Source organism: Aulostomus chinensis, chromosome 23, assembly GCF_037954235.1.
Source record: "Aulostomus chinensis isolate RoL2024-O1b breed Wild chromosome 23, RoL_Achi_v1.0, whole genome shotgun sequence".
NCBI lineage: Eukaryota > Metazoa > Chordata > Actinopteri > Syngnathiformes > Aulostomidae > Aulostomus > Aulostomus chinensis.
The window spans coordinates 22094207-22112362 of record NC_141342.1 but is presented as its reverse complement, the minus strand read 5'-3'; the positions used below and the strand labels follow the sequence as shown (position 1 = coordinate 22112362).

At 47.5% G+C, this 18156-nt stretch overlaps 3 protein-coding genes across 6 annotated transcripts; 2 read left to right on the top strand and 1 right to left on the bottom strand.

Moving 5' to 3' along the window:
* The first annotated feature begins 89 nt into the window (after positions 1-89).
* Positions 90-4059, top strand: pnpo (pyridoxamine 5'-phosphate oxidase). The gene is made up of 7 exons (XM_086196437.1): positions 90-650; positions 1095-1219; positions 1482-1581; positions 1685-1738; positions 1816-1944; positions 2019-2089; positions 2635-4059. The coding sequence occupies exons 1-7, from the start codon at positions 462-464 to the stop codon at positions 2798-2800; spliced, it is 834 nt and encodes a 277-aa protein (XP_086052563.1). The 5' UTR covers positions 90-461; the 3' UTR covers positions 2801-4059.
* Positions 4060-4391: 332 nt separating this feature from the next.
* On the bottom strand, positions 4392-10586 carry prr15lb (proline rich 15 like b). 2 transcript variants are annotated; one of them, XM_086196441.1, is made up of 2 exons: positions 8125-8559; positions 4392-5523 (listed from the first exon to the last, which is right to left on the bottom strand). In XM_086196441.1, exon 2 carries the CDS (start codon positions 5496-5498, stop codon positions 5166-5168), a length of 333 nt encoding a protein of 110 aa, XP_086052567.1. In that variant the 5' UTR covers positions 5499-5523; positions 8125-8559; the 3' UTR covers positions 4392-5165. The 2 variants fall into 2 exon arrangements, with proteins under 2 accessions (XP_086052567.1, XP_086052566.1); XM_086196440.1 differs by lacking the exon at positions 8125-8559 and adding an exon at positions 10330-10586 and having other exon boundaries at positions 4395-5523.
* Positions 10587-11279: 693 nt separating this feature from the next.
* Positions 11280-17034, top strand: cdk5rap3 (CDK5 regulatory subunit associated protein 3). 3 transcript variants are annotated; one of them, XM_086195553.1, is made up of 14 exons: positions 11280-11431; positions 11568-11613; positions 12316-12447; positions 12739-12839; positions 12936-12984; positions 13699-13877; positions 13991-14127; positions 14337-14478; positions 14892-14990; positions 15113-15185; positions 15281-15369; positions 15516-15721; positions 15817-15988; positions 16927-17034. In XM_086195553.1, the coding sequence occupies exons 1-14, from the start codon at positions 11426-11428 to the stop codon at positions 16990-16992; spliced, it is 1497 nt and encodes a 498-aa protein (XP_086051679.1). In that variant the 5' UTR covers positions 11280-11425; the 3' UTR covers positions 16993-17034. The 3 variants fall into 3 exon arrangements, with proteins under 3 accessions (XP_086051679.1, XP_086051680.1, XP_086051681.1); XM_086195554.1 differs by having other exon boundaries at positions 16908-16946; XM_086195555.1 differs by lacking the exon at positions 11280-11431 and having other exon boundaries at positions 11589-11729.
* Positions 17035-18156: the final 1122 nt, after the last annotated feature.

The following is an 18156-nucleotide window of genomic DNA, read 5'->3' as shown; positions in this document are numbered from 1 at the left end:
AAATATAGATGGAGTAAATCATCAGCATGAGCTTGCATCGAAGTGTAGCTCACTTGAGTGCCTTTCAGTAGCCATTGTATCTCCAGCTCATTAAAGTTCAAGCGAAATGTGAGATTTCATAATTTTCGGAGGTTATTATATTGTCTGATGTTTTCTTAAAAAATAGATAAACCACCGACTTTGTATACAACATGGCGGCTCACGTCTGTCACTCTTGAATATTCATTTGTTCGACGTAAACTGAACGCACCGTCATCGGCTCCCTTGAAATACTTTATTTTACACAAACAACCACAGATTTGTGATCATCTGAATCTTAAATATGATGCTTTAGGTTTTTAAATATCTCTTTGTGTCGGGTTCTATCTCGGTATTTTTCTCCGTTACAAAACTCTTCGCTCGCTTGCATAATATTTGACGTCAGCTCAAGTGCGCAGTGACGTCGGCGGCCGCTGACAAGCATGAGAATCGCGCTCGGTAAACGTTTCTTGGGGTATATCTCTTTATTTGACGGCAATCTTGCGGGTCCTGCCTCTCTGACTGCGTGTGAGCGGAGCGTTTTTGCACATTTTTACAGCGGAGAATCCAAGAGCGGTGGCGCCGGGATGGACCTGAGTGACATGAGGAAGAAGTACAAAGGAGACGAAGACGTGAGTCCGTCAGGCTGCAAGGGCATGAATGATAGGTAGTCGATAGATGCGGGAACGTTGCAGCTGGGGGTTGAAGTCGTCTGACTGCTGGAAGGACGCCTGCGTGACCAGGAGACACCGCACCAGAGACCGCGCAGACCCGCAGAAAACCACTGTGTAGGGGGCCCTGGAGGGGCCATGCATGTATGTGTGTGTGTGTGTGTGTGTGTGTGTGTATATATATATATATATATATATATATATATATATATATATATATATATATGTGTGTATAATTTGTTGTGGTATCAGAAAATTTTTCTGTCTCCAGGTTCTCTTCAGGGTTCTGTAAAAAAAAAAAGAAGCTTTATTTCAGGGACGTGAGGCATTTAGGGCCCGTCCAAGGTTCGTGTGATTGTGTCTGTCTCCTGCCGCGTTCATGGACAGTTGGTTCTTTTTTGACAGTGCTTCGAGGAGAGTCAGCTTGTGTCCCTGGACCCGATAAAGCAGTTTGGAAACTGGTTCGATGAGGCCACAAAGTGCCCTGAAGTCGGGGAAGCCAATGCGATGTGCATTGCCACGGCAACCAAGTAGGTGGAAGAACGTCTGCAGCACCTCGGAGACAGTAGAGAACGTAGTTGAGGCAAAGCCATCAAGTTGGACTTCTAAAATGGTGTTTAATTACAAAAAATAAAAGCTCCTCATTTATGACATCATTTCCTGTCCATACAGTTCAGTCGCTTTCATCTGTGAAACCACACGCATGTTAACGTTGGCTCCTCTCAGTATCAGGAAGTGTCGGAGGATTTAGTCCCAGCACTCCTCAGCCCTCTTGTCTCCCTGTCTGTCCAGAGACGGACGTCCATCCGCTCGCATGGTTCTCCTCAAAGGTTACAGCAACGAAGGCTTCCGCTTCTTCACCAACTACGAGAGCCGGAAAGGCAGCGACCTGGTCAGTAACTGGTCGCTCCGCCCTGAGTGGCCTGAGGACGCGATGTCAGCATGCTGACTGGCAGGAAAGGCACATCTCACTCACTGGTGTGTTGTGTCCACAGGAGGAGAATCCCTACGCTTGCCTGGTCTTCTACTGGGAGCCGCTGAACAGACAGGTAGAGGAACCTTCACCTTCACCTGCCAGCTGCTTAACTGTCTGACTGAGCCTGACTGAAGCTGATTGGCTTGGTAGATCCGTATCGAGGGTGCGGTGGAGCGGATCCCCTACCAGAGCTCTTGTGATTATTTCCACTCCCGGCCGAAGAGCAGCCAGATCGGGGCTGTGGTGAGCAGACAGAGCACGCCGGTCCCCAACAGAGATGTAAGAGCCAGAACCGCCACCGTGCAGACGAGGAGAACCTGCTGGAGTCTCACCTTTGATTTGTCTTTCTTTAGTACCTGAGACAGAAAAATTTCGAACTGGAGGAGAAGTACAAGGATGGCCAAGTGCCGATGCCTGACTACTGGTGAGTTTGACCCTTGTCTTCCTACACAAACAGACCATAAGCTTTGATTCCCTTTGTAAAGACGCCAGCAGCAGAAATACTGATGTCGTCAGCCCTCGTCAAAGTCCAGTTACTGAAAGGGGTTTTCCACCACTGCTCAGCTCAGACGAAGTCTGAGGAACTCACCGGAAGGATTCTTTGTTTCAGTTTCACCTCCTGTAGGTTTCCCTCCTTCGTCACTTCTTAGTGCCTCCAGAATGCAGGAAGAACCAGACATGTACATTTTGCTAGAGGCTAATGGAGACTGATGCTAACAAGACCCACCAACAATGGGGATCAAACTCAGGAGAAGAGTTCTGGTTCAGTTCTACAGGAAAGTTAGTCTAGTTAGTTGTTTTTTTAACTCAAATCAAAGAGTTTGTGTATCTTTTTCCGAGTACAAGGCAAAAACCTATTTGGTTGAAGTATCACTTCATAATCTCGCTCAGTGTCCATTCATTTCAACTCAAATACCGTGAGGTTCCTTCAAGCCTTCTCAGCAGTGGCGTGCTGTGTTTTGCCGGCAGGGGCGGCTACCTGGTCAAGCCTGACTCGATCGAGTTCTGGCAGGGTCAAACCAACCGACTTCACGACCGCATCGTCTTCACCAAACCGAAGGAGGGCCAGACGGAGCTGGGAGAGTTCCAGCACAGTGCCGAGGGGGGCTGGGTCTACCAGCGACTGTCCCCTTAGACCCCCCTTAGACCAGCAGACAGAGGTCCAGACCAGGAGCCGGCCCTTATTACCTCATTCAATGTTGCTGCTCAGAGAATATTCAGATTATCAGTCATTCTGGGTGTCAGCTGGTAAACTAACACGTCACAATTTCCACATGAAACGTTCATGCTGCTGATGGGAGGTTAAACTGCAGCTGGTCTGGTTAAACAGTACCAGGCAGTAAACGGTGGCTGACCAGCCAGGGCCTGGTGGGAAGGGTGTCACCTCCTGACTGGTGATGTAACCGCTTGTTTGACAGGTGTCATTTCCTTCTAGTTGGACTTGATTATTCTAAAAATGGAGACGATCATTTGAGTGTTGTCGTTGTTTTGAATCAGTCGGATTCAGACGTGTTCTGACGTACCTCAGGACTTTCTTAGCCCTCTGTTTAGTCTGACAGGCAGGAGCCCGAGTCTGAGGGTTTGCAGGAGCAGGAGGTACCGTCCACATCTGAGTCAACTTGTGTTTGTACTACTTCAACTTTCTCCACAGGAACAAAAGTTGTTCTCTAATCCGTCCCACCTCCTCAGCGCCCTGGCGTGTCGCTGGTGTTGCTCAGGTTCCACCTGTTCATGTTCGAGTTGATCGTTCAGACGGAGGGAGGTGGTGTCATCATTGATGTCCCCTGAAATCTGACTTGCTTGTCTCTGAGTTTGTCTTCTTTGAGTTGCGACGCCTGCACAGTGACGCGTTTCCGCCTGGAACCTTGGTAGCTGGGCTCAGCGGACTTGATTGTCGCGGTCGATGCATTTAACTGCCTTTTAATTGTCAGATTAAAAGAGCTGATGATGATTTTGTGCCAAACGTGTGTAATATGTGCCGCGTGTCTGATGGAGTCTGGTCGACACTGACAGAGTAATAAAATTTAATTTGTAACACTGTGAAAGTGCAGTTTGTGGCCAGCAGATGTCAGCGGTGAGGCAGCCGAGATCCTGGATGGAGGCGGAGGAGCCAGCAGGCCCACGGTCGAACACCTTATTGTTATGATGATGATGATTGTTATTATTATGAATAATATTATTATTATTATTATTATCAAAACGAATGGTCATGCGGTCACAGCGTGTTCCCTGAGGGGGGGTCCAGGTGAGATGAAAACATGATTTCATGAATCAGCTTTTCTGACCTCAGTCTCATCTTTCTCCATCTCCGGCTTCTGCGCTCAGCAGCCGGCAGCTCAGCGTCTCCTGCTCCAAGAATCGGTGTCCGCCTGAAGAAGCTCGAGTGCTGGACGGTCCGGTAAACGGACGTTTGAGTCCCAGCTCACGGAGACGTTCACGACTGCTCCGTCCTGCAGGCAGCTGCTCGCTGGCTGTCCCCTCCTCATTTAACGAAAGTATCAGAGAGTCGGGAACCTTCTAGCTCACACAAAGTAAAATTAAAAAAAAGTGCGCCTACTTTTTTAATTTATCAAAAACAAAATACAATTTTTTTCATGAAGTTTCAAAAGGATTATATAAACAATAAAAGGATGTGTCGCCAATATGGCGACACATTCACAGAAACTGTCCTGCAAAATCACGCCGTCCTTTACTTCCATCACAGAACACAATCAAGGTTTCAGGCAGTGAGTTTGGACTGGACGTGTACGGAAGCCCATTCCTGTCAACTAAAGAAAAACAAGGGAAAAAAGTAGCCTTGAGAACTGGTAGCTGGTGGTTTATAATCATACACAAACAGGTGTAAATATCACAATGTAAAAATTCACTTCGAGATGAAAAAAGTATATAAGAATGTCAGACTTATTCAATGAAACGGGTCGTGATTATCTGAGTTTGAGATCACCAACGATGAAATGATAACTCGTGATTACTTTTCACGTCAAGCTTGAATTTTAATCAGAAGAATTTACATTCGGTCTAACAATTCTTACTCATTATTTCATAACTGAGACTTTTTGATCACATAAGTTAAACATTTCAATTTGAACTCTGCCTTTCTCGGGACTAACTTTTATCTTTTTTCTCAGTTTGGTCGCGAGCCCCCGCCCTCCTGGCAGGACATGAAGGGAGCTTTCATTCTAAAAACTCCTGCAAAGTAAAAAAACAACAACCCAAAAACGCAATAATATTTGCTCTTCATTCGTGGGAGCGTTTGTGGAAGGTTGGTCTCGATAAATCAGTGTGAACACACACACACACACACGTTAGGGACATAAAACCATCTGAACCGCCAGAGACGTGTGTCACATGTTTGGATCATGGCGGTTTGTTTAGGCGTGTTTAGTGCCACTTGGGCGCGGCGACACGTGTTCGTCCACCTGCACGTTGCAGCAGCCGTGCCAGCACGCATGCATACAGGTGACACGTCGCAGTTGCGGTCAAGCGTGTGCAGCCGCGTACTACTTCTCCATCTTCTTATGGTTCTCATCACTGAGGTTGTGTTCCACAAACAGGGCCGGGTTCTCGGCCAGCGTGGCGCGGATCTTCTTCTTCTCCTTGAAGCGACCAGAGTGGGACACCTTGACGTGACGACCTTTGGTGGAAGATTTATCGACAATCTTCTCCAGACGGGCACTGAAGTGACTGTCCGTGTGTTCTGGAGCAGGATGAGCATCCTGGTGTTCTTTGTTCCCAGTGTTTGTGCCGTACTCAGCCGGGATCTCGTACAGAACCTTGGACTCAGATTTCTTTTTGCGTGAGAAGGTCAGCTTCCACCAGCTGGGGTCGGCCATGTCACCACGAGGCTGGAGGACGGACCTGGAGGGCACAGAGCACCCGATTGGGAGAGTTAGTCGATCACTGGATCACACATGATCATAACAAGCACGCAGGAGGAGGAGGAGGAGGAAGAGGAGGAGTTTCCTCTCACATCAAAACAAGATCTCACGTGCTGAACCATCCGAGTCCATCAGGACACCAGGATGGAATCAGAGGTTGAGTGTTCCCATCAGTTTCCTCGGCAAATACACACTGATGTCATGCGTGTACATGTGAATATTCATGGACGTCAAGATTTGTTTCCTGAGCACAAAGACGTGAACCCAGCAGAGCTTCTGGAGGAAAGGTGCCAAATGTCCTGAACCTCTTTACAGAACATTAGAAATTCCCTGCTGGTTTAGAAAGTCCTGGGAACGTTAAGAACACGAGCCATGTTGGAGAACATTCAAGGACCATTCAGGATGTTCCATGATGGTTTAGGAACGCATCCAAGTCATTCCCTCAAAGGTCTTCACACGAGAACGTCCTCTGAAGCACAAACACAGTCTTTTTTTACCTGAGTTCTTGAACCGTCTACAGGAGACATGGAGCGTCCAGTGGTTGGTTGTTTGGAGTCTGGACATGAAACCGCTCACAAAGAGGATGTGTAAAGGTTTGAACTGCGACTGAGTCACTCTGCTGCCATGACATCACCGCATTGTCCACTCACAACCACAGAGGACTCCTGGACGTCAACGTCCTCAGATGGAGGACAGTAATTATGGATGACTTCTTTTCATCAGGGCTCATCTCCATGATTAGGAGGTGTAAGCTGACGGGGGAGGTCACCTGACACCGAGAGCATCTGAACGCTATCGCCTGTCGCTGCCATGAGATCTCATATGAAGTCAGAGGAAAACACCTGATGAAAGTTGGTCTAATGAGCTCAGAGGCGTCGTGCATACCTGAGCCTCTGGATGTCCTATTGATTTCAGACGCAGTATTAAAATGTCTCAAAGCACAGGCAGCAAGAACCTGTGACAGGCTCTGAGCTCCTGGGTCATCCATTAACCTGCGCTCCAGGTGACTGACCAACTCATCGAATGGATCACAAAAACTGTTCATTTAAATTTGACAACGGCGTTTGTTACCTCACTGATTCAAGATGTGGTGCAGCTTTCTAAAAAATGTTGAAATGAAAATAAAACTGGTCGTTTATAGGTCAGTGTGTCTGGGTCATGGGAATTTCACCTTTCCTATTTATACTTAAAAAAAGTTCTGTTCTTGTGATTCCAAATGAATGTTTTCCTAAACGAACAGAATTCTTTAAGAGAGCAGACAGAGGCTCAATGGCAGAGGAGCAACAAGGACTGTGGGGAAGCTACGTGAGCTAACATTAGCAGTCGGGCTGGGCGGGTAATCCCAAGACTGTCATAGGGTTGAGGTGTGTTTGTAGTACAACAGGAAGTGGTCATCTCCTGGTTCCTCCACCAACAGGAAGTGGTCATCTGCTGCTTCCTCCACCAACAGGAAGTGGTCATCTCCTGGCTCCTCCCCCAGCAGCCAATAGGATCGCTCCATGTGACTGTGGTGATTGAACCAGTAAATCAGCTCTGGTGAACAAAAGTTGATGATCTTCCAGGTTCAGTTCATCAGGATCATCTTCACTAATGAACCCTCTGATGATGCTGGAAGCCTGGATGCTACGTTAGCAGTGCTAAGCTAACGTTAGCCTATGAAGGAGCTACACCAGGGTCACTGGTGGATCTGATGTAGAACTGAACCTCCACCATCCGCCGGTCTGGTGTTTACTGGTGGATCTGATGTAGAACTGAACCTCCACCATCCGCCGGTCTGGTGTTTACTGGTGGATCTGATGTAGAACTGAACCTCCACCATCCGCCGGTCTGGTGTTTACTGGTGGATCTGATGTAGAACTGAACCTCCACCATCCGCCGGTCTGGTGTTTACTGGTGGATCTGATGTAGAACTGAACCTCCACCATCCACCGGTCTGGTGTTTACTGGTGGATCTGATGTAGAACTGAACCTCCACCATCCACCGGTCTGGTGTTTACTGGTGGATCTGATGTAGAACTGAACCTCCACCATCCACCGGTCTGGTGTTTACTGGTGGATCTGATGTAGAACTGAACCTCCACCATCCACCGGTCTGGTGTTTACTGGTGGATCTGATGTAGAACTGAACCTCCACCATCCACCGGTCTGGTGTTTACTGGTGGATCTGATGTAGAACTGAACCTCCAACATCCACCAGTCTGGTGTTTACTGGTGGATCTGATGTAGAACTGAACCTCCAACATCCACCAGTCTGGTGTTTACTGGTGGATCTGATGTAGAACTGAACCTCCACCATCCACCAGTCTGGTGTTTACTGGTGGATCTGACGTAGAACTGAACCTGCTGATGTCTCCAGCTGCTGGGAACCGCAGACCTGCTCTCAGGCATTTCAACAAAAACCTTCTGACGTCCGGAGACGAGGTAATCAGACACTCGAAAGTGAGAGAGACTTCAGGTCTTTGGGACTCCTTCACACACCAGTAAATCAGGTTTAGAGTTTCTCTTGTTTTGTAACTAATGTGTTAAATAAATGTGATCCCAGCTCTCATTTGTGTCTGATTGAGCAGCTCTGGGTACCAACCTTAAGCAGACAAGTCACAGCTGTAATCACTCTGTAAGACGTCTCACTGGTCTTCTGATCATGAAAACTCCCCTGGAATTACTTCTTGTTTGATTAAATATACAGCAGTCGCAGCTCAAGAGGGCAGGCAGAAGTAATCCAGTCCTCTTTTTTCTGTGGTTACTTTATCTCAGAGCACCTATGCAAATAGAGAGCACATGTCCTCTGCAGAAACACCCATCTGGTTCTTATCTGAAGCAACTGGCACATAAAAGTAGAACGAAGGTCGAAGACACAGTGCATAAACAAGTGATGTGATTTTTGATTGACTGAACCGTAACGTCTGAAGCTCTCTTGTGTCAGAGTGGTTCGGTCTGTGGACTATGTGATGCTTCCTGGGCTGTGCTGACAGATGATGTCGCAGAGCGAGCAGGGGTCTGGTGGCCTTGGCAACAGTCTAGAATCTAGAATGAAGTCATTTTAAAGCTGGATTCAACTCGTGGTTCATCCTCAAGCAGGCAGGCTGCTCCCACAGCCTCGAGCAAACGAACGGACCAACTTAACAGCACTTTGGCTCCACGTAAACAGAGAAAATATCTGTGCGATACACTCACATATTTCCTTTGTTTGACTTAGATATGACCTTTGAGACAAAAGGCCCTGTTGACATAAAGGAGGCCCTCCATCGTTGGCTTTAATAAGTTACTGTGTATTCGGTTGTGTGTGGCTGAGCCGCTCAGCAGAGCCTCACTGACCACAGCAGGAAAAGAACACCGTGGTCACGCTGGGAAATCACTAACCAGCCACAAAGCCTCAGAAGAGGCAGGGGGGGTCCACGCCGCCCCCACAGCCGAGCCGAAGCACCATTAGACTCTCAGGTTTCAGATCCACTGACCCGTAGCAGCAGAGTAGGAGGGTCTGTGGCTGGATCTTAAGTCAACTTACACCAATCTAAGTGTCTATAAGTACTTTATTGTTGCACATTTTCAAATAAAATAACGTTTATAGTCCTGAATGTTCACTTTCAGGAATTTATCAAACATTTGCAAGCACACATTCAAATATTTCTCTTGAAATTAATTTGAAAACAAGCATTTCCTTCTTCTCGTCTGTCATCCTCTGAGTTAAAAAAAACAAACACTCTAGTGAGCTTTGACGCAGCACCTCCAAAGCTCCACTGGAACTTGGGTCAACAGAACCAAAGGTTTGTTGAGGACTAGAAGAGCGACTGCTGCTACTGATGATGAGGAGGAGGAGGAGGATTCCTGCTGGACACACCAGCATCCTGGACCTGAGCTAGCTGATGCTAACACTTCCCACCCACTACCAGCCATTGTGCTAAGCTAACTAGTCTGGACCTGAGCTAGCTGATGCTAACACTTCCACCCACTACCAGCCATTGGGCTAAGCTAACCAGCCTGGACCTGAGCTAGCTGATGCTAACACTTCCACCCACTACCAGCTATTGGGCTAAGCTAACTAGCCTGGACATGAGCTAGCTGATGCTAACAGTTCCCACCAAAAGTGGGCGTGTTCCTTTAAAATCAATAAAAATTGATTGAATCCAATGTAAGGTCGTCACAGTTATAACATATCCACAACATATTTATTCATGTATTTGAATGTGCTATGAGTATAATCATTGTAGAATATTTCATGAGACTCCATCTTGTGTCTTGTTTGCTCCAAACTCCCCATCATAGTTTCCCATCCAGCAAGATCTGTCCAGCCAAGAGTCCAAACCCAAACATGTTAAAACCAAGACAATGAGGGGAAGGCAGCTCCTTCCATCAGTTGATGATGCTTTCCAGCAACATGTAGTAATGATGTCGTATCTCCATGGCTTGTCATGATGACTTTGTACAAATATGAACAAACTGCACTCGAGAGATCTTTTTTTCCACCATGAATCAGTAAAGTTTTTCTTTTGGTTCAGTTGAACTGTGTCGTTGCTACCAGAGCAGCTTCACCACTGAGCCTCTTTAAAGCACGAAAATTATTCATCTGTTACGGCAGTAACTGCTTATCTGTAGAGTTGCTAATCAACTAAAACACGCTGACCAAGTGTCAGAGCTGTGGAACCTTGATGAAGGTTAGAGGAGCATGAAAACATGAAGGGCAAACCTCTAATGGGTTCCAGACTTTCTTTCTCTCTTTTTTGTTTTCTAAATGTGTGAGAATCTAAATAGGACACAACAATAAATCCTTATTAGTGGACTTTCTTACCGTGGTGACGACAAGCTGGTTGTCTAGATGTCAGACTGTCCCGTCATCCTGACAACTTCTTCACCTCCTTTCTGAGTTTTCTGCTCGTTGACAGGTGTAGCATCTCCTCCTGGCCGTGCCTCCGCCTTACCTCCAGCATGCACGCGCGCGCGCACACACAACTTAGTCCCGCCCAGTTCAGTGTGCAGCCAGGTGATTCAGTTTCCTCCTGAAGAAACCTGAGAGGAGAGAAGCCCTCCAAATTGTCCAAACTGCAAATAAATTCGCTTCATCAGACACGCTTGGAAAACAACCCCATTTTAATGTGGAATTTGGACTCAGAATAAAGTTCCATGTGTGTTTGAATTCCAGTGCATCTCACTGTAACCTGCTGTAAGAAAAGATCCCCGAGGAAGGGAGGTGAGCGTCCCTGCTGCTTTGCATCTTTGGTGTTAAATCACACACAAATCAGGCTCACATTCAAACGGCATAAAACGAGGCCATGAAGAGATTCTGCTGCTGCTGCTTCAACACATGAAGGCCAGAAGTGAAATCTTTGACTGACAGAAAAGCTGAGTAAAGCAGCCGGACATCAAAGGTAAAACTGGACGTTTCAGGGTGAAGACAAGTTGAGGGAACTCATTCGATAAGTGAGTCACCTCCTCGGTATTTACAAAGCATTCATTTACATCAATATTTTCAACATTTGAACTTCATACTCTAAATAAATACCCTATATTGTACTAAATCAAAGCATCTTCTTACTGAATTCTCTGCATGGTACATTTTGTTGATGTTTTGGACAGTTTTGTGTAACAATAGTTTATTTTTCGTGTTTGCTTAAGTGATAATATCGCCCTCTATGGGTGAGATTCAATGGCGCAGCAAACCAGGAAGACGTTCACCAACCAGGAGCGGCACTCAGCATTCTGAGCTGTGATTGGTCACTTGTGGCACGAGGGTACCATGGCCTCCTCCTATTGGTCGTCACTCTCCTAACGTGTCATAAACAAGTGAACGGATGGTGGCAACAACCCTGAATAGCTTCCCCCCCCCTAAAAACAGAAATAAATGTGAAATGAAGCTATAAATTATTTTTTTGAAACGGAGAAAGACAATGGAGGTAAGCTAACAGAAGCTAGCACGCTAGCTAGCTGTCCGATTACGTCACAAACATTTTCTAAATCTTAGAGCGGAAAGTAGCTGCGGTTCATCTCTGTTCTCTAAAGAATTTCTCGCTGTTTTCTCAAATTCAACAGAACATACAAAACCTTCCCATCGACATTCAAACAAGCAAACTGTCGGGTGAGTCAAAGTTCCCAAGAGTGGATTCGGTTCGTGTGTGAAAGCTTCCACGGTTCTTGTCCCGCTGGCACTCGGCACACGAGCACACGTTGCAGCAGATGGAGTCATTATTGAAAGTAAATAATCACTAATGAAGCCATTATTAAACGGCTTTTGTTCATAAAGTACATAAAACCCACTTGGTGAACGCCAGCGGTGACTGGAGAGGGAAGTGTGCGTGTTTGTGTCGTCCTTGTTGAGTTACTGAGGAACCTTCGGCCTCCTTGGTGAATATTGGATTTATTATCAGCAGAAAACCTGACATAAAATGGGAATACACATAAAGAATACGACGTATTTATTATACAAGTCCTCCTGACATTAATCGTCAAATTGAATGATGGAAATAATTTAGTTGCATCGCTATTCTGAATAAACACACACACACACACTTTTCAAAGGGTTTAACTTTGAATTGTACTTCTTTTGTGCTTCAAATCACTGATAATTGAGCCCTCATTTTCAAACTTAACGTATCAGATGCATCGGTCCTGATAAATTAAATCTTTGTTTGGACAAAATAGTCCTGATCATGAGTTTCGTCAGATGTTCAAAGTTCTCAGGGACATCAGGAATGGACTTGGTGCGCTTTGCCTTCAGTCTAAATCTCGTTCATGTTCTCTGCGAGTGACCCCGCCACATTGTTGGGTGACGTGTTCTCAGACTGGCTGCTGGATCGACGTCACTGCAATATCAAATGGCAGAGTGTCGTGAAGACGATCAGAGAGAAGATCAACGCCGCCATCCAGGACATGCCGGAGAGTGAGGAGATCAAGCAGCTTCTCTCCGGCTCTTGTAGGTCTCCTTCAGCTCTGGTTCTTACGGTTCCACTTTTAATGTATTGCATAGAAGTTATATTTTGACCTGCTTGATGCACAACGAGCATCATTCAGCACAGAAACGACCTCAGAAATGTCAGTAAATGTAGTTGAACTGCCTTGTAGATTTGTGACATCATCGGGGAGTTAATTGATTCTCGTGTGGTGATGATTAAAGAGAGGAACCGGTTCCGGCTCATGTCTGAGTAAAAGTTACTGAAGTTTTTCAGGGGATTTATGTTGCATTTGTTCTGTGTGCTTCTGACAGATATTCACTACTTCCACTGCTTGAGAATAGTGGAGATTCTGAAGGGAACAGAGGCGTCATCCAAGAACATCTTTGGCAGATATTCATCTCAGAGGATGAAGGTGGGCGGAGTCCAACGAGCCTGTGGCATTAATGAATTTATTTATGTTCCACTTCCATCAACTGCTTTTGTCATGGTGTATTTTTCATTCTTTTAGGACTGGCAGGAGATTGTTTCCCTCTATGAGGCTGAGAACGTCTATTTAGGTGAGTGAATCAAGAGCTGTGTTCATCCTGGCCTTCCTAAGTCTGGGCCTAATGGTTAGTCTCGGATCAGGAAGGAGTCAGTCCACCTGAGCCTGAGAAGACGTGGATCATACCACACAAGGAGCTCAACCGAAGTTTTTCTGAAGTTTAGCAGTTGTTAGCATCTGTCTCCGTTAGCTTCAAGCTAAACATACGTGGCTGGTTCTTCCTGCAGTCTGAAGGAGGGGAAAAAATGTGTTTGAAACCTGTTCGTGGGTACGAGAACCAGATTTGGTCCAGAGGTCCCAAGAGCCTGACCCAAACTGAAGACTTCGAGCATGTCAGTAGCTTGTCGATCCAAACTCCAAAACAAGCATTTAAAATGTCGCCTTCTTGTTGTCCGATGTTAAGCAGTTGGTCATGATGTTGATCTGCTTTTTACAAGTAAATCCCAGTCCACACTCACATCCTGCACTGCTGCTCATCCAATCACTTGAACATCACTTTCACCATTTCAATGGACGTCTGATGACGTGACAGACCTCCACCAGCAATATGGTTGTCAGTCGTAGTTGACCAAAATGGCGAGAGGAAATGAGGTATCTACAGTAGATGGAGGTCATGTGCACTCGTCTGTAGGATCTGCTTCAAACTCCTCAAAGATGGACCAGTTGGTGGTGAGTCCTGGTCTAAATCGTTCTCTGATGTCAAGCTTGTGTGTTCTGTGCCTGGCAGCGGAACTGGCCAGCCTGCTGACCCGTAACGTGAGCTACGAGGGTCCGGCTCTGAGGAAGCAGGTGGCCAAAGCCAAGCAGCTGCAGCAGGAGCTGAGCCGGCGGGAGCTGGAGTGCCGCAGCTCTGCTGCGGACCTGCGGGAGCGCTACTACGCTGCCTGCAAACAGTATGGCATCAGAGTGAGTACCTGCACACACAACCGCAGGGTTACCCAGCGTCACTGCCACTGTGCAGGACTCAGGAACTGTCCAGTTCCCCGTCCACGCTCATCCTCCTGTTGACGTGGTTCCAGGGGGAAAATGTGCCCCGTGAGCTGCAGGCTTTGGTGAAAGACCTCCCAGCAGTTCTCCAGGAGGTCGGGCAGGACGCAGCCAAGTTAGACAACAGCATAAAACTTTACACCGCTTTCATAAACTTTTTGTGTGATTGGTGAGTATCAAAATCTTTCTCCTTTGCTGAAAAGTTTTCATGAAGATTTTTTCTTTTTGGGTCATCCACATAAATAAATAAGTACAAAACAATACATCATGGCGATCATTAGCGATCCAACAGTGTGTCCGCAACGTCCAACGAGCAGTTCATGGAGCCCAACCAGAGCAGGAACCAGAACTCAGGAACGCCGGTGTTGTTGCTCGTAGGTCTGAGCCAGTTCTACCAATGCTGACGTTCACCCAGACGCGAGGGAACGTGACGTTCTACGAGTGGAGGACGGGGAAAACCCCCACAGTCGTTGAGAGGCCGGTAGCTGAAGAGGCACCTTCTGATGTCACAGAAGACGTGGTTGGTAGCGTTCCGTCTATGCTCAGTATAAATAAGGGTCAGTGGCGTCAGCGCAGTGATCAGCAACCTTTGACCTTTGAGACATTTCAGCACTTGAAGTACATGAGGACGAAGGCAGGATGCATCAATCATGGCTGAAGTCTCCATGTTCTGGTGTCATCTGGCGTCACGTCAGTGTGATTGGCTGGGATTTGATTGACAGCACCAGTATGCTGGCTGTGCACCTGCCGACGAGGAAGACTCGTCCGGAGTGGAAGAAGCCGGCTGATCACTGCTTAACGCGTCGATGTTTGTAAATCCTGCTGGTTTTCTTCCACAGTTCAGTTTGATCCCAGGTCCTGACCAGACCAGAACCACTGGGAGCTGAAAAGGTCCAAACACAGCTGTTGTAATAGTTTTCACACCTGCTCTAGATTGACTGGGGCAACTTTGGCGCAGCACCTGACAGTCAGGGAGGCATGGCGGTAGAAGAGCCGATCGACTGGGGCGTCAGTCTGGAGCCCGGCCCCGAGGTACAGCACGCTCCCTCATCAGTGCTCGCCTCTTACACACGATTAGATCCGATTATTAGACTCTTAATTTCAACCTTTGCTCTGGTAAATGTATTTTACAAAAGAATGTCTGTGTCCCGCAGCAGGACGGCGGTGGTATCAACTGGGGCGACGGCGGCGTGGCCTCCATTGAGATTGTTGAAGCCGGCGCAGACTGTACGTGTTTTTTAGACTAAACCTTAAGTGAGACATATTTACTGCTCAGGTGTTAAAATGCACGTTCTGCTAAAGACCAGAGTGTCGTCTTGCAGGTCCCGAAGGTGTGGCGAGGGGCGAGGATGCATTGACGATCCTGGAGAACTCTCAGACCCGCAGCCAGTTCATCGATGAGCTCACGGAGGTGAGAACCGCTGCCCTGAGGTGTCAGGAACACAGAGGACAGCGGGAGACTCTTGGGCTGCTCAGGGGTCAGCCGCCTTTCTTCATTTTAGTGGGCTGTTTTTATTTCTCACTTAAGAGCTGACTCTGGTTTGTGTGCTGGTTTAGCTGGAAGTGTTTCTAACCCAGCGCATCAGGGAGATGCAAGAGGAGGCCGACGTGGTGGCGATCAGCCAGTTCCAGCTCGCGCCTGACATCATCCAACGCCAAACCATCCAACACATCCAGGAGATGCTGCTGGAGGTGCAGGACCTGGTCAGCCGGCTCACCTCTCTCCGGATGCAGCACCTCTTCATGATCCAGGCCTCACCTCGGTAAGTTCAAGTATCAGGAAGGAAAAAAGTGGGACTGTAGTGGAACGAATCATTTTTGACACTGATCCAAGTTGTTTTTTTATCAAACGTCTCAGGTATGTTGAGCGTGTGTCAGAGGTGCTGAGGCAGAAGATGAAGCAGGCCGACATTCTGGTGCTCAAGGCGACAACAATGATTGAGAAAAGGCAGGAAGCCCTGGAGGAGCAGTCCAGACTGGAGCCCCGCGTCGACCTGCTGGCGGGATGCACCCGGGAGCTCCAGAAACTGGTACCAAATCATTTGTTTATTAATTCGGCTATTTCAATTAAAAACCTTGCATTTTCTGCATCTCTCCAGAGTTTAGTACATTACTGAGTGTGACCTGTCATATGATCACGATAATTACAAAGAGAATGTCCATTATTGTCCATCTTTCCAAGAAACAGACAAGAAGATAGAACCCCTTTAGGGGGCTGAGAGACATACGAGTGAGCTTAGCCCAATGGCTGGTAGTGGGTGGGAACTGTTAGCATCAGCTTGCTCAGGTCCAAGCTAGTTAGCCTAGCACAATGGCTGGTAGTGGGTGGGAACTGTTAGCATCAGCTTGCTCAGGTCCAGGCTGGTTAGCTTAGCCCAATGGCTGGTAGTGGGTGGAAGTGTTAGCATCAGCTTGCTCAGGTCCAGGCTGTTTAGCTTAGCCCAGTGTCTGGTAGTGGGTGGAAGTGTTAGCATCAGCTAGCTCAGGTCCAGGCTAGTTAGCTTAGCCCAGTGTCTGGTAGTGGGTGGAAGTGTTAGCATCAGCTAGCTCAGGTCCAGGATGCTGGTGTGTCCAGCAGGAATCCTCCTCCTCATCATCAGTAGCAGCAGTCGCTCTTCTAGTCCTCAACAAACCTTTGGTTCTGTTGACCCAAGTTCCAGTGGAGCTTTGGAGGTGCTGCGTCAAATCACTGCACCCAGTCAGGAAAGTAGTTCCGGCTACGTGTCTGATTCTACCACTACAACGTCTCCTCATGTTAAACTGGTATTCATCACCAAGGTGACACAACCCTCCTGATATTAATGCAGGCAGAGACGGAGCTACGCTAACATTTCCCACCCACTACCAGTCATTGTGCTAAGCTAACTAGCCTGGGTCTCAGCTCCCTGGTGAGGGGCTCTATTTTGGCTGATGTTAGTTGTACCATGAAAAATCTGGTCATTTCAGCAGGTTTTTTTTTTTTTTGCAGATTGAAGCTGACATTTCTAAGCGATACAACAACAGACCTGTCAACCTCATGGGAGTTAATGTATAATTTGACATCTACAAAGAGAAATAAAAATGGTATTTAACTAAAAGGTCTTGTGTGTTTTAGCAAGTTGTTGGATTACATGGTCGTAATACACATTTTACAAGTCACTTTAGACATGTGTAGGCTCATCAGCTTGGAGTACTCATTCTTGTAACGTATATTATGTTCAGTACTTATACATGTTCACGCACCCACACACACACAAATATAAATCCACAATGTGACTCATACTTTTGTTCTTGTGGCACATATAGGATGAGTATTGTGTTGCATGCATCCTGTTTGAGTGGATACATCTGATACAAGTGTCTTGTTTCTAAACCTATAAGGCCGATTTACTTTGCATCAGCAAGGTCAGGCGTGAGGGTCAGGAGACGAGGAAGGAGGTAGATAGACGTGGTTCAGCTTCAACATTAAACCTAATCTTGTGCTGATCCCTCTTGGGCCAGCAGGAGGCCTCGGACCCGCTGAGGCATGGACTCCACCAGACCTCTGAAGGTGTCCTGGGGTATCTGGCACCAAGAGGTCAGCAGCACATCCACTAAGTCCTGTTCATTGTGAGGTTGGACTTGCATGGTCTGGACTTGTTTCTCCAGCACATCCCACAGGTGCTCCATTGGACTGAGATGTGGGGAGTTTGGAGGCCAAGTCAACACCGTGAACTCGCCGTCGTGTTCCACGAACCATTCCTGAAGCAGTTTTGCAGCGTGGCACGACGAGTCATCCTGCTGCAGAAGACCACTACCATCAGGGAAGACTGCTGCCATAAAGGGGTGGACGTGGTCTGCCAGGATATTGAGGTGGGTGGTTCGGGTTAAAGGCAGATCCAGGTGGATGCCAGGGCCGAGGGTTTCCCAGCAGAACACTGCCCACAGCATCACGCTAGCCTGTCCCGGTTCAGTGACTTCAGCTAAGCGACGCACCTGACCGTCCAACTCGTGCAAAACAAACCGTGACCCACCGGACCAGGCCACCTTCTTCCACTGCTCCAGGGTCCAATCCTGGTGCTCCTGGGCCCAGTCTAGGCGCTCCTGGAAGGGGTCAGACGTCAACGTGGCTCCTTTGACTGCTCTTCTGCGCCTCCGCAGGCCCAGACGCAGCAGGCTGCGATGCACTGTGTGTTCTGACAGCCTTCGCTCATTGCCGGCATTCACCTTCTCTGCTATT

Excerpts from the sequence above, each read along its gene's own strand:
- pnpo (XM_086196437.1), top strand. The coding sequence starts at position 462 with ATGAGAATCGCGCTCGGTAAACGTTTCTTGGGGTATATCTCTTTATTT. Across the intron at positions 651-1,094 it reads AGTACAAAGGAGACGAAGAC|TGCTTCGAGGAGAGTCAGCT; the intron begins GTGAGTCCGTCA and ends CTTTTTTGACAG. Across the intron at positions 2,090-2,634 it reads GTGCCGATGCCTGACTACTG|GGGCGGCTACCTGGTCAAGC; the intron begins GTGAGTTTGACC and ends TTTTGCCGGCAG.
- prr15lb (XM_086196440.1), bottom strand. The coding sequence starts at position 5,498 with ATGGCCGACCCCAGCTGGTGGAAGCTGACCTTCTCACGCAAAAAGAAA.
- cdk5rap3 (XM_086195553.1), top strand. Across the intron at positions 12,840-12,935 it reads ATTCATCTCAGAGGATGAAG|GACTGGCAGGAGATTGTTTC; the intron begins GTGGGCGGAGTC and ends TCATTCTTTTAG. Across the intron at positions 14,479-14,891 it reads CTGATGTCACAGAAGACGTG|ATTGACTGGGGCAACTTTGG; the intron begins GTTGGTAGCGTT and ends CACCTGCTCTAG.